We start from the raw sequence: 27,075 nt of genomic DNA on the forward strand, positions 1-27,075 counted from the left end.
ATGCATGCTCCACCATGTTCCACCTGAGGTGTCTTTCCAGTCACTTCAGCTGAAACAGTTTAACTAAGCACACAGAGCAATGCTGTTAACAAGTCTCCTGTCTGCACTGACCTGAGTGGATCTTTTTTACAATTACTTGTAGCGCTTAGTTTATTGGCCTGTGGATTTGAACTTTGCCCACAATGCTGGAGCTTTAAGCCAGGAACAGGACTCTGTTTGTACATCCTGCTTGTTCCCACTGTGTGGTAAGAGGAATCAGAAGTGGCTCGTTAACACATTAAGCTGTCAGTAAGTCTCTGTTGTCTTCAAACACTATGTTGGTCACCAACAGCTAAGCCAAAGGGAAGAGGACCATTTTATTTATCTTTTCTGCCTCTGCCTTTTGTTGCTTGGCCTCTGTGACTGGTTTACATAATCTCTGTGTATTCATGCCTGTATGACGCAAAGAGAGAGTGTGTATTTATCCTAAATATTCATGCACAGCTCTTGTAGCTGCATTTTGTACTCACAATGAAATATTCTGTCTGAGTGGACTGAAGTTGTTTACACGAACCCCTCGGTGTGTGTGTGTGTGTGTGTGTGTGTGTGTGTGTGTGTGTGTGTGTGGGGAGGGCTGAGGGTGGGAGGGGGTAGGAGTACGTAACACAGCTCCATGCCTACTCTCTCTTCAGATAAAGAGGAACTCTTTCAGAATGTACTGATGCGAGCAGCAGAGCAGTTTTCAAAGTAAGCAGATAGGTGAGTGTGTACGTCCTCAGTCTGATGTACTGTATTTGGTTTCTTTACACTCTGTTCTAACACTGTCTTTCATAGTTCTTGTTTAGCTTGCCTTGGGGGGGTTTCTGTAGAGCATTGTCTAGAAAACAGAAAACCTTGTATCTCTGAAATAGAATGATGAGGATGTGGTTTTGTTGCCTGCTGCTGCTTTTCTTTCATGTAACTGTTCTTTACTTTGTATTAATTCAAAGAGCCTATAAACCCAGCTCATGTTAACAGCTGCAACTTGTTAATGTTACTGCTAGTTATCTCGTGTTGTTGTCGTATCTCTTCATCCGTATCTGTTTCTTTGAACTTTCACTTGTTGTTCCACAGAAGATTTTACTGCTTTTGCTCTCATGTCATTTTCAAACCAATGAAACGTTTAAGCAGTGTTGTTAGTGCTGTAATTCTGAAGTAGAGCAGAGCTTTGGTGGTTTGTCAAAGTCTGAAGCTGAAATAAAGGATCTTCATGTCTGAAAATAAATTTGCTGTGTGCAGTGAATTTGCACCTGCTGTGTTTTATGACTAGAAGAAGAATATTTAACATTATTTGACTTACTGTCACATTTTTAATACAATAATATGCTTATGTATCTATGCAGCATTCTGCATGTGCTTCCTTATGACAGATGAGGTATGAAGACGGGCACCTGAAAGAGTTAAAATACATATTAACAGCCACAGGCTAAAAACAAACAACGGATACAGATTAATGTAAACGAGTTCACAAGAGTATAAATATTATTGCTCCTACTAAGACAAAAACTATGTGTAAACATAACTGCACATTGGTCATCCAGCTTCTCCATGAGCTCCCTCGCTCCTTTATCAACTGTCAGTTATGTGGCTTGGAGCAGTCATACAAGTTCATGCCTAATCTTGATGCACCTTAATCTTTGAAGATATACTTACTGTAGACATTAGAAGTAACTATATGGAGTAGAGCAGTGCAGGAATGTGCAGTTAGGTATCAGTATTTGGACCATGACACAATTTTTTGTCTTTATGACACCACAGTGGATTTTAAATTAATCAGTAAATCAGTAATTTCAGGTTAAAATGGAGACTTTGTCCCAGTCAGCAGACTGTGTGGAGTGGAGAGTAGGGGACCCAAATGCAAACAATACAAAGCGTGGAAACAAATTTAATATTAACTGAAAGCAAGTCATTTATTACAGGCTGGTTTTAACTGTACAAAACAAGAGCCAGAAGCAAAACTAAACACTACACTAAACTGGGAGAACTAAGGCTGAATGTGTATATGAACATGAAAACCTGAACCGTGAAGACTTGGCATAACTACATGAAAATCCTGGAAAACATGGCATGAGCATAGCACGACAGCAGACAATCAGACAAGGAATAAATGCAGACTCAGAGACTAAATACACACAGGAGGTGATCAGGGCAAACGCATGAGGAAACAGCTGACTGGAATGAACGTAATGACGCCACAGGGGAAGTAGAACTAAACACAATGAACATGGGACACCAGACCTCTTCAAAATAAAACAGGAAACATAACGGGACGCAGACAACATGGACACATGACATATGACAGACTAAGACACTCAGACTTAACATAACGAACTGCGAGGAACACGCACATTATAAATACAGATGAGACATAGACATAACCAAGCACAAACCGAGCATGATGGCTGCAGAAAAACACACATGACGGATGGAAAGAGACACGAGGGAAAACATGTAAACAAGAGGAGAAGACGGGAGACAAAGACATTACTGAAACACATGAAGGGCGCGAGAGACATAAACACAAAGGGCGAAGACACAAGGGGAATCTAATAGAAAATAAACTAGAACTGGGCAAACTAGGCAAAATAGATGAGCTAAAGATAACTACATGAACTTAAACATAAACATCAAAATATATGAAAACTCAAAGCACTGGATCAAATGACCCAGGATTGTGACAGACTTTCACCTTTAATTAGTTACATTTTTAGAGGCTGTTAACTGTTGATTTGATTTTGATTGTTCGGTTTAGAGTCCACTGCAGTTCCAGATGCTGGTCTTTCCGTTTTCATTAACAACTTCTCCATTTCCTCTCTCCCACCTACTTCCATGTGTCTGCAGGGCATTCAAAATCAACGAGCTGAAGACTGAGGTCACCAACCATCTCACAATGTTGGAAAAGAGAGTAGAGCGTAAGTTTGTTCCCACCACTCTACAGTCAGATTTGCGCTCTTCTGACATCCGCTGTTAAACTTGGATATGAAAGACACGTTTGAAAAGGGAATACAGTGCTTGATTAATAAACACTGTCCTCATGACTTATAGCCAACTCAGAATGACAGAATAATAACTTACCAATAAGTGTGATGTGTCACATGGCCCTCTTCCTATTGAAAAAACAAAAGTTGTATCCAAGATGGCCGACTTTTAAATGGCCACCATGGTCACCACCCATCTTGAGGAGTTTCCCCCCTCACATATACTGATGTGCCACAAACAGGACTTTAATATCACCAACCATTCCCATGTTATTACGGTGGATCCATATAAATGGCCCACCCTGTATAAAGTGCCTTGCGGCACCGTTGTCATTTGGTGCTATATCAATGAAATTGAATCGCTGAGGCACCCAGGACCTCTCTTCTGGACTATACCCCTCCCAATCCACGAGACAGGCCAAACATCCATTAACCTCATCACGGAGTAGGCAGGCTGGCTGTCAGTGACCTGGACGGGAGGAGCGGGGCTCGGCCAAGGGGCACAGACGGCTGGAATAAACTGGTTTAACCCTCGATACATTGCAAGACTTATAAATTTTCATATTTCTGGGTAATTTGAGATGGATGTGACGGGGTTTAGGACTGACTGGATTTCAAAGAAACCAGTGAAACTGGGAGACGGTTCCCTTGACTCAGTGCGGAGAGGAATGTGTTTAGCGAATAACCAGACTTTTCGACCTGGGGAATGTGTTGGTCCAAGAACACGGTGATGATTGGCTTGTTGTTTCTTCTGGGAGGCAGTCTTAACCAGTGTGGTTCCGGTTGATTTCCAAAGACGTCTTCAGACACAGAGATGAAGTTAAACGAATGGGACACTGAGATCAGCTGAGATCAGCTTCTTGGGATGGGAACTGGAGCCTAACTGGAGCCTAACTGGAGCCTATTCCAGCTACCATAGTGCAAGAAGCAGGGTACACCCTGAACAGGGCTAACACAGAGAGACACAACCATTCACACTCATATTCACACCTATGGGTAATTAAGAATCACCAGGTAACCTAATCCCACAACCTGCGTGTCTTTGGACTGTACCCAGAGAAAACCCATGCAAAAATGGGGAGAACATGCCAACTCCACAGAGAAAGGTCCCGGCCAGATGGTGGAGTTGAACTGAGGACCTTCTTGCCCTCTCAGCAGGTGTGGCAGGGCATCCAGCATATCACCTACTTTAGAGGGCAGACCAAGACAGTTGTAGACCCATGCAGAAGAACTAAAGACCTTCTCACGCTTTGACATCCTGGTCAGGAAACTGTCTGAACTGGGATTCCCCGCTCTCACTTGCTCTTGGATCTTTACCAACCTTACAAACTCAGTCCACACCTTTCCTCTACTGAGCACTCCCCACAAAGGTGTATGTTGAGCCTTTGGCTCTACAGCCTCTACACTGCTCTACTCTACACCACACAAGCTGCTGGTGACCTTCTAACACTTCACCCATCCTCCATCTCACCTGTTTAAAGTGCAGCCCTCCTGGACATGCTACACGTCCATCCAAACCAGGACCAGCTTCTTTCAACAAGCTGTCACTGTACTGAACACACACACACACACACACACACACACACACGCGACACACACACACACACACACACACACACACACACACACATCACCACAGCACAAGACAAGTGCAATACTTCAGAGCAAACCTTGGACATCTGTATAGTCTGGTAGTCCAACTCCTCCAGGATCACAGAGCAAAACATTACCAGAAGGTTTGCTGTGTCTTTCAAAACGCTTTTTTATGTCTGCCACACAGGCACCCCTCAACACATATCAAAATCCCCGTAGCCATTATCAGAAAATGTGGACTGGTTGGTCCCTTCCGCAGCACAGGGTTCAACAGCATGGAGGGGATTCCAGGAGACAGGCAGTTACTCTAGCACAGGAATGTCAAAGTCATTTTACATCACGGGCCAAGAATATGCTTTAGTTCATGGAAGATGAAGGACCTGACACCACTGAGCTTTGGCCTGCCATGGCTGACAACCTAAAGCTAATCCAACACCCACTGAGATATTACCCGCAAACCATAACTGATGTCCACCGGTTTCACCGGCTGTAACACTTACTCTTTGGGTGTTGACATTATGAATGGGTTACATTATGAAGTGAATATTTTTGGGATTCACTTCACGCCCTAAGGAAGACCTTTTTTTTCTCGATGTTTCCATTCCTAAAGAATGACTTCTCTCAGTCAATCATCCACTGAGACAGTTTCTTGCCTTAGAGCCCTACGTTCACACTGCAGGCGTTGCCGCATCCCCACAGATTTTTCCTGTTCTGACCCTATGCGACCACTGCCTGCCTGATCTTTTGTATGACAGTGTGAACGGACACAAATCGATATTTTCAAAGGCCGATGCCTGGGTCACTTTCGTATGTGGTATGAATCCGATACATATCCGATGTTTTAAACCAGGCAACAAACATTGAACGGTCTTGTCGCAGGAAATCCGTCTCTGTTGACACTGACTTAAGACTGACATGTTATTATCAGCGCAGGTGCGCCCGATAGGGCCATCGCGAACGATTTCTTGCCATCCGGTGAAACTTCCGTTTTTTTCCCCAGGAAGACCACAATCAACGAAATGTGAACATTTTATTTTTCTGACTGTATTTTCTGCCTCGATTCTGACTGAAATCCCTGCAACTATCCTTTTCAGCACCGCTCCTCTAAAACAGGGTCCTGGATCATTATTAGGTTATCTACATTATGTGTAAATAACAAAATAACTCCAACACCCAGTGTTGAGGAAAAATTTGGAAACATAAAGTCCGAATGTCTTTATATTAAGGACCATCAGTCAAACAATATTGTTTGCTCTGGGTCTTGATGCTTACGTTGTGTGTGACATCTTCTTTTTTGCATGTGTCTACATTATGAATGAAGTTCACACTGGAGAAGTGATATTTTTATTCACTGTGTAGTGTGAACAAGGGCTTTTTCTCTCGGATTTGATCAAAAAGAATGACTTGAGCATTAAGACCTGCACTGAGACGTAGCCTAATAAATCTATACATGTATCCACCGTCGTAGGACTTCGTCCCAGAATTTTCAATTTATGTTGTGGACTCATGATTTGGTTCCTTTTAGGATTTGAGATGATTTATGATCTATTTCTTTAGATTGTTCCCTAGAGCTTTTTAGTTTTGTTTTCTGTGCTCTTCTGAAGATGATCTTAGTTTCTGTTTTTGTCTAGCCCGTCCTAGTCTTGTCTCTGCAATTGTATCCCTTTCTGTCTCCATTGTTGTGTCCCAGTGTCTGTCTGGTTAGTTAGCATCCCGCCTCCATGTTCCCTGTTTAGTTCTGTCAAGTTAGTATGTCTTAGTCCTGGTGCCAGGGATTATTACTTCCTGTTTTATTTTGATAGGTCCTCGTGTGAGTTATTGTCTCCTTGTTTCATTAGTTAGATTCAGTTCAGCTGTAGTTCCCAGGTGTCTTCACTCTGCCCTAATCTCCTCTTGTGTATTGATACCCTCAGTTTGCTTCTGTTCTGTCACGTCCTCCTTCTTGCCGTGTGCCTTGTGTGTTCCTCCAAGTTCACTGGTTTCCATTAAAGAGTGAACGTTTTTGGTTTCTGTGTTTTGACCTTCATTATTTTGTACTCTAGTTTTTAACAGATATGGACTTCTATTTATTTAGAAGCCCATGTCTGGTTTGTGGACAGCAGATTGTTGTGTTTAATGATTATAATTTGAATCACCATTATGAGGCTAAACACAGAGAGAAATATAGGAAACTAACTGATGTGGAGCAGGAAATTTGCTAGTAAGGCTGCACTTTTTACTGAGATTTACACCTCCATTGATGGAGTAGTCAAGACTGGCTTTGTGGCCATTCTGTGTTAGGAGTTTTTAGTGTTTAATGGATTCTGCCCCTCTAATATGCTCAGAGGAAAAAAAAATTGAAAATGTGCCCTTTTCCAGACAAACCATAGCAACATAGAGGGCATCTGTAAATCAAAGAAAAAAATAATTGGGCAAGAGCACCGAATCACAGTTTGTTGCACTTTTGTAGAGGCATGAGATAGAACATGGTGACAGAGGCAGCTGTCAGGAGGGCTGGCCTGGACAAAATACTAAAAACAACATGAACCTAAGAGCAGAAGTCCAAGGGTTTTGTGAGAAGGAATGAAGGATATTCCCGAGCTCTCAGATGTAGAAGGCTTACGGTTATTGTTCATGTGACATGCTTTGCATTTCTACCTCAGATACTAAACCAAATTTAATACACTGATGTCCAAGCTCAAAAAAGGCTAGATTTCTCTTACTAACCAAGAAAAACCCCTGAAAACCTGCACATGAAGTAATTAAACTACAAGCAAAATGACAATAGCATGTTTATAAATTAGTCTTTGAAATGTTGCAAAAATATACACGTTTCTCACAACGCTTTTGGGGAATGTTGATTAAATTATAATAAAATGTTGGTGTTTTTACTACGCATATTTCACATTTTCATTACTAAACTAATATTGAGCAGAAGCGAGTTTAAGTTAGTAATATGACTCCACAAGACTCGCAGTTTCTCATCTCTCATCTGTTTCTCAAGGGAATTTCTCTCAAGACAATTCAGCAAAGAAACAATTTGAAATTATTTATTTAGGCACTTTGTTACTGACAGCCTCCTGCAAAAACACATCATTACTATTAGTTTATGAGTGCAACCAAATTTTTATAAGTTTTTCATTCTTATAAAAATTCATGTTCTTCGGGACTTTTTTGATACTCATAAGCTGGACGTCATGTTCCTAACGGAGACATGGCTGCGCGCTGGTGAAGTGGCACCCTTGCTGGAACTTTGCCCCTCCGATGCCAGCTTCTTTAGCTCCCCCAGGTTGTCTGGGAGGGGAGGCGGGGTAGCCTCTGTCATCAAAGACTGTTTTAAATACAAACAGATACAAAGTCCTGGTGTTTTTACCTCATTTGAGTCCCAACTCCTGACTTTAAGCTGTCCCGTGGTTCTAATTATAGTCATCTATCGTCCACCTAAATATAATGACTTGTTTATTTCGGAATTTTCAGACTTCTTGACATGTTTTATCGCTCACTATGAAAGGATTCTTATAGTGGGGGACTTTAATATTCATCTGTGTTGTGAGGATAAACCCCTGGTCAAAGATTTCTTAAATGTAATTGATTCCTTAAACTTCACACAATTTGTGTCTGGCCCAACACATAAGGGCCACACCCTAGACCTTGTCTTGGGTTACGGACTGAATGTATCAATGACTGAAAATTGTGTTTTACCTATCTTAGACCACTCAGCAATTTTATTTGATATTTTAATCCCTAAATCTCCAGCTTATGAGAGGGAAAATTGCCCTCAGATCATCTCGTTATATTAGCCCCAGAGCATTGCTTGGGTTAAATTACATCTACCTGATGTGTTGGACCCTATTTTTACCAAGGAGTTATGTGTGGACACCTTGACTGCGAACCTTAATAATACACTTCTTGAATTACTGGACTCTGTTGCTCCCGTAAAGAAGTTAAAATGTCAAAAAAGGAACCCTATGCCTCAGTTAAATGAGGAGCTCTTGAACTTGAGAAGATTTTGTAGGAAAGCAGAGCGTCACTGGAGATCTTTCAGACTAGAAGTATTTCTCCAGGCTTGGAAGGACTCATTATCTTCTCTTCAATCAGCGATGTCGACAGCGAAAGCAAATTATTTCTCAAATCTCATCATGAGTCATAAACATAACTCAAAACTCTTATTCAACACAGTGTCGCAACTTACAGAGAGTAAGTCAACTCTCTGCTGTTCTAATTTGACAGTTCATGACTTTCTTACGTTTTTCAGAGACAGGGCTGAAACACTTAGGAATCAGATTACTCCCCCCTCAGGCTGTTCATTAGACTACTCGGCTGCTTTGCCTGCTGGAGCTGATAAACTGTATTCTCTGACTGGATTAACTAAGGTTGTTCGATTACTCCTGTTCTTTGGATCCTACCAGCCTGGGCTAAGGTTGTAAAAATACTTCATTGCTTCCCTGATGTTTTAACAGCTGTTCTTTGAAAAAGCCTGGATCCTCTACCAGCCTGGGCTGATATACAGTGGTGTCACTGTGATTATATATATACAAGGTGCTCGGGGAAGGGGTCCGCAGGGGGAAGGACCCACTCTGCTCTTTCAACATCCCACTCTGTTTCTTTTAAATCGACTCATTCCAGCGACGAGTAGTGTGGGTTCCATCTTAATGTTTTAAATCAGCTGGTGTGATGATGAGTGTGGGCCGATCTTGAAAAGACGGAGAGAGAGCACAAGAACAAAACACATGTTGACTGGATGTTGACATGGGGACGTGACAGGATGTTGACATGGTCGCAAACTATAGACCCATCTCACATCTGTCTTTTTTATCTAAAGTCTTTGAAAAAGTGGTTTTAAGCAGCTCACTGAGCATCTGTCAACAAGCAATCTGTTTGAACCATTTCAGTCTGCTTTTAGACCAAATCACTCCACAGAAACAGCTTTAGTAAAAGTGATAAATGATCTGCTGGTAAATGCAGACAACGATCGCACTTCAGTTTTATTACTGCTGGATCTAAGTGCTGCGTTTGACACTGTGGATCACTGTATTTTAATGGATAGGCTTGAACATTTTATTGGAATTACAGGAAATGTTTTATCATGGCTGAGATCTTACCTGTCTGGGAGATCTCAGGCTGTTAGTTTTAAAAATGATCTCTCCGAGACCTGTGCAGTGAGGCACGGGGTCCCTCAAGGCTCTGTACTTGGACCGTTGTTGTTTTCTATGTACCTGCTGCCTCTTGGTGTTCTTTTACATTCTTTTAATGTAACCTTTCATTGTTACGCTGATGACCTGCAGCTTTATGTTCCTTTAACCATTGGAAATTGTGCTGAAGTTTCTAAACTAGAATCTTGTCTATCTGCAATTAAGGGCTGGTTTTCGGATAATTTCTTGCTCCTAAATACTGATAAGACAGAGTTGATGGTCATTGGGCCACACAAATTTCAGCACTTGTCCCAAAATTTCATCTTGAGAATTGATGACAGTGTTATAAATTGCAGGGACAAGGTAAAAAACTTGGGCATGTGGTTCGACATGGTGCTCTCTTTCGAGTCTCATGTAAAAGAGATAACAAAGACCGCCTTTTATCATTTGAGGAACATAGCCAGAATCAGACAAGTTTTGTCAAGCGACACTGCAGAGGTTCTTATCCAAGCATTTGTGTCTTCACGTATTGATTATTGTAACACTCTTCTTTCTGGGCTACCAAAGAAAAGTTTTAGAGGTTTACAGATGGTGAAAAATGCAGCTGCTCGCATTTTAACAAGAACTGGGAAATTTGAGCACATTAGCCCTGTACTGAACTCTCTGCATTGGCTACCTTGTCAGGCTCGAGCAGATTTTAAGGTCCTGCTGCTCACCTACAAGACTTTAAATGGATTGGCACCTTCATACCTCTCCGACCTTTTACATCTTTATGTTCCATCCCGTGCTCTCCGATCTCAGGACTCTGGCCTTCTAAAGGTTCCTAGAGCCAGAAAAAGACAATTGGAGAGCGTGCTTTTTCTTTTCGTGCCCGTTTCTGTGGAACAACCTCCCTCAAGATATTCGGCAGGCATGCTCTGTGGAGGTTTTAAAACTAAGCTGAAGACACATTTGTTCACCCTATCTTACATGTCTTAATTCTATTGCTTTTAGTTTTAAATTTTTACTGTTTTTAACTTGTATTGTGTCTTTTACCTGTATTGCTATGTATCGCTTTATTTTACTTATCTTTTTAGTTTTAAATAGTTGTACAGCACTTTGTTTGAAAGCGCTTTATAAATAAAGGTATTATTATTATTATTATTCTTTTTTCCCCCTTAATAGATTGTTTTTCAGCAGTTCTCTGGAATTCTGTGGCTAAAAACAGGTTGGAGATGAAAAGATAAGCCATGACATGAACCTCTACCTGTATGGAGATTCATGAGATCATGGTGTTGTGTCAAATTTTGGAATTAGATTTTCTGAAATTCGGCTTTCTGCAATAGGGGTGTAAGACTATAGAAAAGAACTTACCATTAGATTAGTAATGCTCAGCCTGATTCATGCACATTAGCGTACAGGTAACCGAGCACCTTCAATGCATTTTGTCTAAAGTTGTGCTCCTCTACAGTTAATGATACTGTGATTAGATAAGTTGATGCCCCACTGTGTGTGTGGTCTGCTAACCCACCTTAGGAGGCGGTTAACTTTGTGAGATCATTAGAGTTTACTGAACATTGACCTGTTCAGAGTATAAAAGTATGTGCTGTCATTTTATACTTACACAACATCCAGTGTAAGGTCATGCACCAATGCCATTTCCTCCCCTTTTTATTAGTTCCCAAGCTTCTACCATTTTATTAAGTGCAAGCGGGAACTTTGTTCTTCTGAGGCTGCCGACTCGCTCCCCGTGCTGCTAGACTTTTTACCAGCGTGTCTGACGGCGTCTTGGCAGGCAACATAAAGTTATACAATATGATCAATAAATGTTGTGATAGTTTTACTTTTCTGATTATTCTTTTATCTTTTATAATAAAGGACTTAGTGCTATCAGGAGTTTATTGTTAAAGTAATTACCAGCAGGAACATTTAATCTGTCATTGTTTTGCAATGATTCAAGCAAGGCTGTAATTACAGAATAAACTGGGTCATGTAGGTTTGGATCCCCCACCCTCCCCATAACAAACATGCATTTTGTGTTTATTTGTCTTTATCTTTAATATTTACATTTGTTTGATAATCTAAACATTTAAGTACAACAAACATATAAAATAGTAGTGAATCAGGAAGTGTAGTTATCACACCTGTTTTATTAACTGTGTGGTAACACTTTATATTAAGGTACGAGTTCCACATTAATTATTAGCATAGCATGCAAAAAAACATAAAAGCATAACTAGAACATGGTTTAGGATTGTGTGATCCAGTAAGCTTGTAAGCTTTGTCAAAAAAAAACTAAATTTGAAACTTAAAAAGTTTAAAAGTAAAGACTGTGTCTGTTTTCCGAATCCAAGATCAAAGTGAGAGAAACATATTTTTTTCTGTTGTATTGCAAAGAAAGCTAAAGTAGTTATTCAGAGCAGCTAATGAAGCTCACTAATTCTGTGATGCACAATTTCTGCATTGTGAGGGCATCTTAGTGATGTAATCATGTTCAAGGTTTTTGCCAGTTTTTGATGCAACAGCAGCAGGAAACAGTTCTAGCCTAAGAACAACCCGGCAGGTCGGACACCAAGAGCACACCATGAAGTTTGGCTTTAAACACAGCTGTTCAAACCTCATTAAATCCTGACTGTGATGACCTCTCAACATCACACTTTGGCAAAACACACCTCATGATTTCTCCATGAAAGATGTGAGAGTGCATCCTCTGCCAGTGCTCTGTCTCTTTGTTATAAATAGAGTGATATAGTTATTTCAGAAATGCTCTTCCTTTGGCCGTGCGCCTTCATATGAATAAAGGTCAGTGTAAACTATACCATAGATCGAGCATGCTGCTGCAATCCTTCAGTCAGCAAGAATTGTCACTGAAATTAAGTGTTGTACACAATACGTTGAAAATGCTAACCTTACAGAGGTCTGACATGGTTTTAACGAATAACTCTGTCTGCAGTGGAGGGGATGAAGGTGATGGAGATTGAGAAATGTCGCAACGACATCAAGAAGCTCCGTGAGGAGATTGTGTCCAGAAACAACAGGTAACAGCAACACAATGAATTCTCTGCTCTTTTAAGATAATATATTAGTATTAGTGTGATAAGGCCAGGGATGGTGTTAGTTAATGCACTATTGGAACAATTAAAAACAATTAATCAGTCATTATAAAATCAGTCAACCACTGTTCATGAATAACTTGTTTAGCTAATTTAACCTTAAAAGTAGTACATGTAGCAGCAACACTTCTTCTTTTAGCTGCTTTCTTCAGAGGTCGACACAGTGGATCATTTTCCTCCTTCCCACCCGATCCCTAGCATCCTCCACGGTCACACCAATCATCTCCTTGTCCTCCGTCAGGACAAACCATCCAAACTTGCCTCTTTAACTTTGCATCCAATTTGCTCAACCTGAGCTCTCCCTCTGACTTAATGTCATGGAGCAGCAACACTAACAGAAATAATTAGGAGTTTAAAAGTAGATCATGTATATGGTGAAGGTTATGCTAATAAAATGGTCTTTTGTTATATGATTAATATTACAAAAATAAACTGTTGTGATGGGGTTTTTTTCAGTAATTTTCTGGATGACAACAAGAAGCTGAGTCCTTGCAGAGCCATCCCCTCGTACCCCACAGTAAGACTTTTACTCCATTTTATGTTTACATGTCACACCTCCACAATGCTCAAATCACAAATCCACAAACTGAGACAAAATGTGTCAAGATAAAATTTAATGTGTTTTTCAGATTTTCAGAGATTGGCCACTTTTATTAACACTGATCAGGATGAAATTGATGTCTCTTAGTTTTAATGTGTAAAGAGTATAATAAGTGTGGATCGTATTTATGATCCACATGCTCCCCAAGCCAGACAGAGGTGAACTGGGTTAACTGCAAATCAGCTGCAGTGCATGCTGTCACAGCAGACCTAAGACGCCCCGAAAAGCCCACCTTTGACGTCTGGCTGTGGAGGCAGTGAACCCACATCACCCACATTATGTGTCTCTGCTTTCTTCTTCTCTTTGTGACTCGCTGTGTGTCCTGTTGTCCTTTGTGTGTGTGTCAAGTACCATCTGTCCAAGGAGACAATGGAAGCTCTTAGATTGCCTACATTTGATGCTTGGCAGTGGGAGCCCAGTGAGGTGAGAATAATACTTGGATTCTTTTATTTATCAAGTACAGGTTAATTACTGTTAACTATTACACATTTATCAACTAATGATGATGTTGTAAATGATCAGCCAATGACTGTGGTTCTAACAATTTTCTGATTGTTAACTAGTTAGTACTTGTTTTTGAGTCTTGGCCTAAAGTAAGAAAGTAGATGGACATTATGACTTAAAGAGAAGTCCACAGAACTGTGCCTTACTCAGGACGAGCAGTTTAATAAATCTTTCTTTAATTCAAATTATGGTTTGAATTGGTTTAAAGGTTAGTAACATGTGTTGAAATTATAAGAAGAAGCAGACCAACAATAACATCTTGTACTCTGCACTAACAACTTCCTTTGTTCTCCAGATGCTGAGCTGTCTGGAACATATGTACCATGACCTGGGCTTGGTCAGAGACTTCAATATAAATCCCATCACACTGAAGAGATGGCTGGTGAGACCTGGACCCCCATTGCACTAACAGTTGTTTCCCTTTTAGTAATACACTAACTCTTTTTCCCGTCCAATATAAAGCATGATTATTAAACATGACAGTTGGTGTCTCAGCCGCCCTACTCTTGTTTTGTCTGGAACATATGTACCATGATAACCACCTTATTAAATAAACTTTACCTGAACAGAAAATAAAGAAATCATTTCCTGAGGCTAATATTTATGTTTAGAGAATTTCTGTGATGAAACTGTTGCTTTCTCTCTCACTGCAGCTGTGTATCCAGGACAACTACAGGAATAACCCCTACCACAACTTCCGCCACTGTTTCTGTGTCACCCAGATGATGTACAGCATGATCTGCCTCTGCAGCCTTCAGGTAATGTGATTCTCAGAGACTTTACCACATGAGTTTTCTTCCAGCAGCTATGTAACCGTCATGGCCCTCGAGTCGTTGACCCAGGATTTAGAGTTGGGGGATATTTAGGGGTTCTCTGATTTTGTTTATGTTTGTTTTCTAGCTTTGTATTCTGTATTCTCGACATGTTGTCCTTTTGTTATGGTATTATGGTTATATTCCAATTATCTAATTCAGTTCAGTTCAGTTACATTTTTTTTTTATATAGCGCCAAATCACAGCAAAAGTTGCCTCAACACGCTCTATATTGTAAGGTACAGAACCTACAGCAATACAGAGAAAACGGAGAAAACCCCAACAATCATATGAGTCCCTTTGAGCAAGAGCTTTGCTGACAGGGGAAGGAAAAACTCCTGTTTAACATTAAGAAACCTGCAGCAGACCCAGGCTCAGACCCAGGCTCAGACCCAGGCTCAGACCCAGGCTCAGACCCAGGCTCAGGCACGCTGTGGAAGCCAGAGATGAATAATTATTATGTAAACACAGAGTGGTTTATAAATAGACCCAGCAGCTTAGACCTGTTGCAGTGTAACTAATGGAGGGGTCACATAATCCAGCCCTAACTATATCTATCTATCTATCTATAGATAGATAGATAGATAGATATTTGTCTCAGCCCTCCCTTGCTCTTAAGAATTTTACTTTTGGATTATTTACTCCTTTTTCCTCAGTAATAAAGCTTTTTGTTGTTTTACTTTCTGCTTTCAGAGTCCTGTATTTGGGTCTTTTTAATAAAACCAATGTGTGTATTGTTTTTTAGGAGAAGTTTACTCAGATGGATATTCTGGCTCTCATGACAGCTGCTGTGTGTCACGACCTCGATCACCCCGGATTCAATAACATGTAAGAAAAAACACAGAAATGCAGCAATAGATGGTGCTTCTCTGTGTCATCTGTCCCTGCTTTCATAAATGTCCCATTTCCATTTCTTCTGTTTTGCCCATTCTATTCTTGTTCATATAGAGCAAATAGATGCAGACACTGGAGTCATGCAGGTTACACAAACAAAAGATAAATTCAGTAGGACAAACAGAGGTGCAGTATTAAACTGAGAGAAGTCAAAGAGATAAGAATATAAAAAATACATCAAAATAGCACAAATAGTTGAGGTAACAGGATAGAGGATGAAAAAAGAATAACAGGTATGTGTACAAACAATTTGTGAAAGACAAGTCTACACACTGATAGAGAGCTGAGAAGGGAATGAGACACAGAACATGAGAAAATTACCTTTCAAACTAAAACAGGAAGTTCTTTGTGTTTTCAGTTTTCTACTAACTCAGTCGTCAGTCTCTCTCCTCCTGTCATCTCTCGTTTGTCCCTGTGCCTCTCACTCCTCTGATTGATCCTCTCTGTCATAATTCACTCTTCTCGCAGGTATCAGATCAATGCTAGAACGGAGATGGCACTTCGCTACAATGACATTTCTCCTCTGGAGAACCACCACTGTGCTGTGGCCTTCCAGATTTTCTCTCGGCCTGACTGCAACATATTCTTCAACTTTGACCCTGAGGCATTTAAACAGATACGACAGGTACTTATGTGCAGCTGCAGAAACAGACGTATTGTTTGGGTTAATAAATACATTACAGTGGCAAAAATAATAATATAATTATTTGATGAGACCCTGCACGAAATATTTGACAGGTGTTTTATACTGCCATTAAAAACATCTGCACTATTACACTTTTTGGTTAACGCTGATGAAGTCCTTGTTGGCCATGTTGGCCTTAAACCCCCATGTAGTCCACATCTTTCAGTGTTCTTCAGCCATCCTTGTACCTGCTTCTCAGTGCTATGGACATTGTGGCTGTCCCCTAGTGGTTGGGGTGGCTGTAGCTCAGGAGGTAGTGCAGGTCATATGCTAATAAGAAGGGTGGTGGTTTGAATCCTGGCTGCTCCAGTCTGCATACCAAATATCCTCGGGCAAAATACTAACCCCAGTTTCTCTCTGATGCATCTATGAATATGCGTGAATGTTAGATTGTGCTAATATGACATTTACAAATCATTGCATTATGTTTTAATTCACATTTTACACCCAACTGTTTCAAAATTACACTTGAATGACTAATAAGGACTATTTCACACCAATCTACCTTAAACTACATCTACAGAAAGTTCTCTGCGTCTCTATACTGATGATTTATTTCCTTTGTCTTGTTTATCAGGAAACTATCACATTGATCCTGGCCACAGACATGGCACGGCACAGTGAGATCCTAAAGACCTTCAAGCAGAAAGTTGACAACTTTGACTACACAAATAAGGAGCATGTTGCCTGCGTAAGGACACATTTACAAATAAATCTTGGTGCTGTCACACCTACAGTTAGGATCAGCTAATCTGAACCAACAAATACATAAATTATAACACGTGAAGTAAAGATTAATGTGGAAAACTGGACAGTTAGTAAATAGGTTTTAGTCTTGCAAGGACAGAGAGTAAAATGAAAATAAAGCTTCACTTTGCTGCTTAATGTGTTTATTGGTAGTTTCTGCTCATATCATGCAGAACTCAGGAAAAAAGAGGGACTATGAGCTTTGCTGCACAAACTGGAAGAGAGAGAGAGAGAAGATTAGTCACTTTGTTCCCCAGCCTGTCCAATGGAAACGATTACCGAAAATTTGCAAACAGAAAATATATTCATGTGAACCAGAACTAAAAACAACAATGTATTTAACTACATCAGCATTCATGGTAGCCTTGACCCTCTGACCCTGTGTTGTCTGCAGCTGAAGATGGTACTTATCAAATGTTGTGACATTTCCAATGAAGTGCGGCCCATGGAGGTGGCTGAGCCTTGGGTCGATTGCCTGCTGGAGGAGTACTTCATGCAGGTAGGTATAGCAGAATCAGGGAGCATTTTGATACAAGCAGGCAGCATTCCAAAGTCTGTTTTATTTGGACACGGAAAGTTTTGGTTAGCTGTGGTCCTATATACTAAGGGTTAATCAGTAACAATGAGACACCTGTAGTCACTTGAAGTCTGCCTTCATTTACTTTAGTAGGAGGCCAAAAAGAATAAGTAAATGAGAAAGAGTGAGCTGCTTATGGAAAATTCTGATATGTGTTTGTGCTGCTCAGAGTGACAGAGAGAAGGCTGAGGGACTTCCTGTGGCTCCGTTCATGGACAGAGAAAAGGTCACCAAGTCAACAGCCCAGACTGGCTTCATCAAATTCGTGCTCCTCCCCATGTTTGAGACTGTGATGAAGGTGAGTGGACGGTGACAGTCAGGGACAGACAAAAGAAGAGAGGTGCAACATAGGAGTGGGTCCTTGGTGTCATGAAACGCTGTGTGGCAGGCAGGAGTAGGACCCAAGGTGCAGACACTCAGACTCGAAGGATGAACTCAAAACTCAGCTTTATTGCTGGCAGGGGAAAGCATACAAAACTAAACTGGGAAATATAAACTTACATTTGACGGGAGGCACACAAGGAAACACACAGCTTGAGGGACGACGCGACAGTGAGCACAGGAAAACACAGGGCTAAATACACAGAGGGAGTCATCAAGGAATTAGAGACAGAAGGAGAACACAGCTGGGAGGAATAAGACCTAACGAGACAGGGAGAGCAAAGCTGGAACACTGACATCAGACAGGGACATGAACCTTCAAAGTAAAACAGGAAACAGAACACACTTAAGACATGGACTAGACAGAGGCAGACTTGACGCTGCACCACACCGGCAATAATAACAAAATACAACCCGAACCTAAGTCATAATGCAGAAACATACCAGAATAACTGAAACACCGATCCATAATAAAAATCAACAATGCACCAGAGAAAACATAAAGAACAATCATTCAAAACCAAAACATAAGGAACTCAAAATGCTGGGTCGAACCGACCCCGGACCGTGACACTTGGTCCCTTTAAGTGGCTTGCCCTCCTTTATAATTCTTCATATTGAGTAAAAGGTTGAAGTTAAAAGGAAACTAGCTGCTGCTTTAGGCTACCTACTTTCATATTACATCTGAAGTGAGACGGTTATCTACTTTGAATTCCCAAATTTTCAGGATTACCCTGCTGATTTTAAGAATGTAGCAAACAGAGATACAACAAATATATGTGAAGGTCTACCATGTTTATTCCTCTGTATATTATTCCTTTTTTATCATTTCATTTTTTTTGCATTATAATACCACAGAGACACAATAACTGACATATTTAAACTGTACAGCCTGAGGCAGAAATATTTCAGTAGCTGGCACATATATTCATATATTCACTGCATGACACTGTTGTTGTACAATAAAATCATTTGTGGAAATAGTATCCTGAACTTTTACAAACAATTCTGCAAGTTTAGCAGGTTCATTTGGAAGTGATGACAATAGACCTGAGAAGATTTGGCTGAATGATTCCTTTGCAGAAATGAAGCTTTTATTCCTGCTGGAGAATGTTAACTGCTAAAAGGAAGAAAGATGTTTCAGATGACTCGAAGCATAATGTCCCAGAGGTGTTCTGTTGGATTTAGGTCAGGGGCAGTCAATGGTATCAATTCGTTGATCTTCACTGACCTACCACCAAACCAGTCATGCAGACTGGTAGAGGACATCGGACCTTACCTCATGAAGTCTGTGATTGTTTGCTCAGAGACATTCACAGCACTGGCAATGCTCAGCCTGTTCTTCCTTCCACAAGCAAATCCTGATTAGGAGCTAAGGACCTTGTGTTGCACTGCCCAGCTCTCAGAGAGTAACTGTCTGTGCCCTGGAATTTAATCTATACTCTCGAGACTGCCGTGGGAGAAACAGCAAACTTTCTGTCAATTTCATAAGTTGATGTGACAACCTATAGGAGATGGTCTACCTCCTGTCCAGCTTTGTGGAGTCTTTTATAAACTGTTCACGATGAGCCTGAGTCTGCAGAGGATTCCAGTGCTGTGGAAGATGTCATTGCTTGCTCCTGTACCAAAGATGCCACGCCCCAGTGCCCCCCAGGATTACAGACCTGTGGCATTCATTTCAGACATCGTGCAGACCCTGGACTGATCCTCGTTCAGGTCAGAGCTGAACGAGGCCACATCTGGACCCCCTTCATTTTGTTTGCCAACCCCGCCTAGGAGTTCAGAACGAAATTACCTGCTCAATCATGTCTATGCCATCTGGAACAGCGGGTGAGCACTGTGAGGCTCTTTTTTTTTTTTCGTACTTTTCCAGTGCATTCAACATCATCAGACCGACCCTCCTGGGTGATAAGCTGACGGCGATGCCTCTCTCATGTCCGGGATTATAGATTACCTGGCAGAAAGACCACAATATGTTTGACAAGTTGATCAGCAACACCGGGGCACCACATAAGATAAGATAAGATAAGATAATTCTTTATTGTCATTGCACAGTCATACATAGTACAGTAGTACAATGAAATTGGAAAAACTGTCCCACGTCGGCACTACATATAACACAACACGACACGATATGACACATCACAACGCAACACAAACAACACAACACAGTATATTAACTTAGAAATAAAAAGAAGAAGAAGTGTTATGTGTATTGCACACTGTTATTATTGCACCTTGTTAAATATAAATATTATTATTGTTATTGTTTTAAACATTGTTACCTCCCCTAAAAAAGTCCAGGCAGGTAGCCAATCAGGTCAGCTATTTGCATTGATTAGGGCTATTGCCCTGTTGTAAAAGCTGTCCTTGAGTCTGTTTGTTCGGGACCTCAGCAGCCTGAACCTCCTGCCAGACGGCAGCAGCTTAAACACCCGATGTCCTGGGTGTGTACAGTCCCGTGGGATGCTGCGTGCCCTCTTGAGACAGCGAGTGCTGTACAGGTCCTTCAGGGAGGGAGGAGGATGTCCAATGATTTTTGGGCCATATTGATGACCCTCTGGAGTGCCTTTCTGTGTGCTGTGGTGCAGCTGGAGAACCATACACCGATGCAATATGTCAGCACACTTTCAATGGAGCAGCGGTGAAGATGGTCAGCAGCTCCTTCTTCAGGTCCATTTTTCTGAGGATTCTCAGAAAGTGGAGACGCTGTTGGGCCTTCTTTAAGACTGCAGAGGTGTTAGAGCTCCACTGGAGGTCTGTGTCTATGTGCACACCCAGAAACTTGAAACTGGAGACCCTTTCCACGCACTCCCGTTGATGCTGACAGGCTGCAGCTCAGACTTCCTCCTTCTGAAGTCAACTACCAGCTCTTTTGTCTTGGTGGTATTGAGGTCCAGGTTGTTATCTACACACCAATCTGACAGCCTCTGAACTTCAGCTCTGTCGCCGTCTCATCTCCCCTGAGATGAGCCCCACCACGGTGGTATCATCTGCAAACTTGATGACTGTGTTGTCTGGGTGGGAACTAACACAGTCATGTGTGTACAGAGTGTACAGTAGGGGACTCAGTACACAGCCTTGTGGAGAGCCGGTGTTGAGGCTGAGGGCTGAGGAAAGATGAGGCCCCACTCTAACTCTCTGTACACGGTCTGACAGGAAGTCTCTGATCCAGCGGCAGGTGGTAGAAGGAAGTCCAATTTCCAGCAGTTTAACTATTAGTCTGTCCGGGAGTATCGTATTGAAAGCAGAGCTAACGTCAACAAAGAGCAGCCTGGCGTAACGGCCCTGCACTTCCAGGTGAGAGATGGTGGTGTGGGCGTTGTAGCAATGGCATCTTCAGTTGATCTGTTAGCTCTGTATGCGAACTGGAGTGGGTCAGTGTGGGTGGCAGGCAGGACATGATGTGACGTCGGACCATTTTCTCAAAGCACTTCATTATAACAGGTGTTAGAGCAGCTGGTCGGTAGTCGTTGAGGCTGCTAATGTTAGTACGCTTTGGCAGTGGGACAATTGTGGCTGACTTTAGGCACGGCGGGATGCAGGACTGGGACAGTGAAGTGTTGAAGATCTTAGTGAAGACCCCAGCCAGCTGGTCTGCACACTCTTTTAGGACCTTTGCGGTTACCCCATCTGGTCCGGCGGCCTTCCTGGGATTCACTGCCCTCAGTGTGCGCCTCACCTCATATTCCTGCACTGAGGCTTGGGCTGCTGCTGCTGTCCGATGTTTTTGCTGCTGCTGCCTCTGGTCCCTTCACCTCAAAGCGTGCGAAGAAGTGGTTCAGCTCCTCCGCAAGCTCCGCATTGCCCTCAGTCAATGTGGTATTGCAAGGTTTGTAGTTGGTTAAGTGCTGAACTCCTTGCCATACCTGTCGTGAGTTGTTGGTGCTGAAGTGGTCTTGATCCTTCTCTTGTACGCTGCCTTGGCTTCTCTGATGCCTCTTTTCAACTCAGATCTGGCTGCACTGTACTGCACACCATCACCGGATCTAAAAGCGGCGTCCACGTTGCTTCAGCAGGACCTGGACCTCTTTAGTCATCCAGGGTTTCTGGTTGGAATACACCCGGAGACGTTTGTCCACAGTGACACTGTTGACACAGAAGTTAATATATGAGAGCACTGATGTTGTGTGCTCTTCGAGGTCCTGATGTTCAAACACGCTCCAGTCCGTGTTTTCAAAACAGTCCTGCAGCTGATGTGATGCACCTTCTGGCCAGGTTTTCACAGTTCACATGGGACCACCACAAGGGACCGCCCTCCCCCATTATCCTGTTTACCCTCTACACCATGGACTTCAGTCACTGCACAGAGACCTGCCATCTACAAAAGTTTCTGATGTGGTGGATGGATGCATCAGTGGGTTTGGTGCGATGGAGTACACGCCTGTGGTGGACTCCTTTGTCATGTGGTGTGGTGGAATCATTTGCAGTGACAAAGACCAAAGAAATGATTGTGGACTTTAGGAGGATCAGGAAACCAGTGACCCATACTTCAGTTCAGGGGGTTCATATGGTGTGGCAGAAGTGCCTGTGGTGAGTGGGCGCCTGTCGGGGGAGGCTCAGACAGTGGCTCTGAGCCTACCACCAGGGGAGCTTTGCGGATACCTCCAGGGATGTCTTTGACTGGACAGGCCTCTCTGCGGAAGAACATTGCCAGTGGTTCAGGAGAAGCCAGATTGCAGTGGAGGATTGAACTTTCGCGTCGGGCTACACGACAGCGGAGGCCACATGACTCAGCGGCAAGGTGGCTACAGCCCATTAACCCCTTTCTCCCCGGCACTGATGCCAAGGCAGGGGTGTTGGAGATATGGGCGACCGGGTCACCTGTGGTGGGAGTGTGTCCACTGATAGACATGGAGCAGGTGTTTAGCGTCGCAGGGGCTCCAACACCCTCCTCTGGTCCTGGAGGGACACACAGAGTTCCAATAAGGTGCCCAGGGGATATATGCCAAGCTTTGGTGGAAACGGGCTTCATAGGCATTGTTGGATGCAGAGTGGGTGGAGGTTAGGTGTGTGCATGGGGACATGCACAAATATCCCCTAGTGGCGCTGCAGATAAAGTTTCGGGGCAAAACACATAGAGTAAAGGCTGCAGTTCTGGGGACAGATTGGCCGGGGTTTAAGAATCTATTGGAGCAGTGTGTGGGGATGCATTTACAACCTGTCTCGCACACTAAAAGAACGGTACAAATGACTGGGCATTCAAATTGTTCGGATCAGCGTCTACCACCCACAGACTGACGGGTTGGTGGAGCGACTGAATAGGACTTTAAGGTCCATGATTCGTAAGTTCATTCACAAGGATGAACACAACTGGGATCGCTGGATAGATCCTCTGTTGTTTTCAGTGCGAGAGGTTCCCCAGGCATCCATGGGATTTTCTCCCTTTGAGTTACTGTTCAACAGGAAGGCAGCAGATCCAAGCCCAGCTAAGAATGAAATTCAACATGTTTTGGACCTGAGAGCAAAGCTGCACACTTTGGGAATGTTTCCATGCCTCCATGAGGCGTGGATATGAGCCGAGGCTCACAGACGGCTTGACAGGCGGCTGCTGCACAGTACCACACAGCGTGCTAACCTTTGGTGGCAGTGAGGCAGGTCCCACTGGCGCGCAGACCCCTGACTTGGCCAGGGCAGATCCCTCCCACGCTCTGACCTTCGGCTGGGCAGGTCCCTCCCTCGTGCTGACCCCCAGCTCTGGCTTCACAGGTCTATCCGGCATGCTGCCCAGCTGCGCAGGTCCCTCTGGCGCGCTATCCACAAGGTTGAGCTGAGCAGGTGGTGGAACTGGAGGTTGCTCAGCTGCCCTCCTCCAGGGAACAGGAATGGGGCACCAGCCACTCCCACCCATGGAGTGGGTACAGGTGCGGAGGTAGGCGCGAAATCACAAAAACAGTCACCTTAAGGTGCTTTATATTGTAAGGTCAAGCCCTACGATAATACAAAGAAAACTGAGAAAACCCCAACAATGATATGATCTCCTGTGAGCAAGTGCTTTGGCAACACCATGGCAAGATAGATGCTTGGCTACAAGATGAAGAAGGAGCATTATCCTCCATGGAGAAGGAGACTAGAGGCCACACAGAGGGAATACTGGAGATGGAGATAGAGCAATACTGCAAGGGCACAAGGAAGAAGGATGCAACAAATAACAATTCTTAGTGGCTAGTGGATCTAAGAGCAGACCACAGCAGCATCCCTAAACGGGATCCAGTAATCATAATGTCCAAGAAAGTCACACACACATGAAATGGCTAACTTAAGGTCAGACTTAAAGCCAACTGCACAAGTTGCCATGAAGTGTGGGATTTACCAAAGAGATGCTCTTTCCCCACTTCTGCTCTGCATAAGCCTGAATCCTCTCATTCAAATAGAATGGCGACAGATACCAGCTACAGAATGGAGCAATCTTCAGCCACCTCCTTTATATATACAAGAGGTCGCTAGGAAAGCCGCAACCACCAAATACCTGCAGAGGGTGAGGCAAGTCCTGAAGAGTCAGCTGAATGGGAAAAACAAGATCTGAGCAATCAACACCTACGCCCTGCCGGTGATCAGATACCCTGCTGGGATAATAAGCTGGCCAAATGTGGAGATAGACGGCAATGTATGCTAAGCAAAAGGAAGGAGGCCGTCCAAGATGAGACAACGAACATCCAGAAGTACATCAGGAAGATGGAAACAACTGACGTGTCTTTAGTGAATACCTCAAGAAACCCAAGAAAGAAAAGGAGCAAAGAGAGGAACCATCATGGAAGGACAGGCCGCTCCACAGTATGACCATTGACAGATGGAAGAAGTGACTGACATCGAGAAATCCTACCAAAGCTGCACTGAAAGACAGCACAGGCACTAATCATGGCAGCACAGAAACAAACTCTGAGTACAAGATTGTGTCTAAAATTTTGAAGTGACATGACATGAAAAAATGTTGAATAAGTGAAGTGCTGTAAATACTTCCCAGATGTTCTGTATGTGCTGTATGTTCTTCCTCAGATGTTACACTAAAATTTCTTGGATAAAGTGAGTGCATTGTGACCAAAGCTCTTGTTCAAACAACAAACGACATTTCCCTCAGACACTATAATGTCTTTTACTTAAACTGATATTTGGTCTCTGAATTGTAAGTGGAGACCCAACTCCAATAACACTAATCAGAGAAGTGTCTTGATGTATGCTAAATCATCCCAAAAAGTTGATTCTCTTCATCTGGACGTAGCGTTTTCACTGGGAGAAACATTTCATCACTCATCCAAGTGACTTCTTCAGTCAAAGTAGCATAATGTCGGAAACTAGCACCACTGGTGAGGTCAGTTTCTTAATCATAAATATGCAAATTGTTATGACCACTGATCAATGATCAATAACAGACGCATTTTCTCTAAACACTGCGTCTCTGTCGCTTTCAAACTCCAAATTACGCTACGACAGAATCGAGGAATTGTTCGTCAGTGGTGCTAGTTTCAGTCATCATGTAAATGTATCCTTTATACCCTTCACAGTCAGAGAAGTTAACATTTGCTCTCTGTGTAAGTGTGCAAGAATGGGAGAACAGGAAGTGGTGCAGAGGTCCAGTAGCAGATGGCCTTAAAGGGAGATTAGCCAAAATACATTTTGTTGGTGATGGTGAAGAACTATTTGATCACCTATAAGAACGAGTATATAAAGCAGTTCAAACTAGCTCCACCTCAACTGTTACTGTAAAATTGTGCTTTAGCAGTGACGCATCAGCAATAATGGTGAAATGGAGGATAATGTATAAACTGTCAGTTCTTTTGCCTTGTAATAATTTTAAATTCTAACCAGGAAGTTCCTGATAAAATTCCAGAATGTTGCATTTTACAAGAGTAAACCTGTCTATGCTACGGATCTAAATGGACTGCTTATTGTTTTACACTGTTACACTGTCTCTTGACTTCACACATTTTGACTTTTAGAGTTATATAAACACAAAATAATGAGGCGTTTGCAGCTTTAATACTGACTGTATGTGTGTGTGTGCATCTGTTAGCTGTTCCCACAGATTGAGGAGGTGATGGTACAGCCACTCAGAGAGTCAAGAGACCGGTACGAAGAGCTCAAACAGATTGATGATGCCATGAAAGAGGTTGGATGATTTTTACAAGTGTGTGTATTTTTGACTGCGTCTGCATTTAATTTGTCCGATTGGTCCTGATTGTACTTTGTAACTGAGGAAGTGTGTTTCCTTCAGGTGCAGAAAAAGAAAAGTGAGAATTTAACAATGGATGGTGAGAAGTGAAAAGTTCTGAGAAGGTAGGAACCAAACAAGTGTTTGCTGTAAGGTTTCAGTCAGACTATGTATGAACTGCTTTCTTTGTGATCCATATGTTTCAGGACCAGTGAGCACAGAGCACAAGTACAGTGGAATAGTGAGACGTGTTGTTCCACTGGGAGCTGTAAGACCTTCCATCGCCCTGTCCACTCCTCACATGGAGCAGCATAAAGGGTGTTGTAGTTTCCAGCGTGCACAGGAAGATGATGGACGATGTTTAAGAGCAGCTTTTTAAGCTGCTACAGGACGTGAGGACCAGAGGGACTCTGAATTGAGTGGGTTTAGTCGAATGCCAGCATTCAAAGAGCACAGATGACTTCAGTGAACAATATTTAGATATAATTCTTGTATTGTGTTTGTTTTTTGTTTGTTTTTACAGATGTACAGATTTTTATTGGCTTTTGCTCTTTCATACAAAAATTTAAAGTATAATCTTAATAGCAAGATTCTGTCTGGACTGTTTATTTCATTTTCAAACAAACAGCCAATCGAATTATTGTCTCAGAAGAGGAAAACAGGAGGCCATAGAGAGACAAGGAGAGAGGGAGAAGCCAAAAGTGAATCCGATATGCAGTGAAACGAAATGCTTCCTAAATCTTCCTTCTTCTTTTGATTGCTCCCTCTCACTGGATCATCTGCATCCATGTTACTCTATCCTCCTCTGTCACACCCTCTGCATGTCCTCCTTCACTTCATGGGTCACTTCAGTGTGTACGCCATGCCATCTGCTGCGTCTTTCACTCTCCACTTTGTTTTTGTTGTTGTGTGTCAAGCAAAATGTCAAGTGTC

The 27,075-nt window shown here is 42.5% G+C and overlaps 1 protein-coding gene across 7 annotated transcripts; it reads left to right on the forward strand.

The window, feature by feature from the left end:
• Positions 1-215: 215 nt before the first annotated feature.
• On the forward strand, positions 216-26,732 carry pde9a (phosphodiesterase 9A). 7 transcript variants are annotated; one of them, XM_039600258.1, is made up of 16 exons: positions 216-245; positions 672-726; positions 2,860-2,930; positions 12,633-12,717; positions 13,249-13,309; positions 13,742-13,816; positions 14,193-14,279; positions 14,551-14,655; positions 15,455-15,537; positions 16,072-16,228; positions 16,866-16,979; positions 17,430-17,534; positions 17,782-17,910; positions 26,005-26,100; positions 26,206-26,267; positions 26,349-26,732. In XM_039600258.1, exons 2-15 carry the CDS (start codon positions 701-703, stop codon positions 26,251-26,253), a joined length of 1,242 nt encoding a protein of 413 aa, XP_039456192.1. In that variant the 5' UTR covers positions 216-245; positions 672-700; the 3' UTR covers positions 26,254-26,267; positions 26,349-26,732. The 7 variants fall into 7 exon arrangements, with proteins under 7 accessions (XP_039456192.1, XP_039456196.1, XP_039456191.1 ...); XM_039600262.1 differs by having other exon boundaries at positions 229-245; positions 672-738; XM_039600257.1 differs by having other exon boundaries at positions 231-284.
• Positions 26,733-27,075: the final 343 nt, after the last annotated feature.

Source organism: Oreochromis aureus, linkage group 16, assembly GCF_013358895.1.
Source record: "Oreochromis aureus strain Israel breed Guangdong linkage group 16, ZZ_aureus, whole genome shotgun sequence".
Lineage (NCBI taxonomy): Eukaryota > Metazoa > Chordata > Actinopteri > Cichliformes > Cichlidae > Oreochromis > Oreochromis aureus.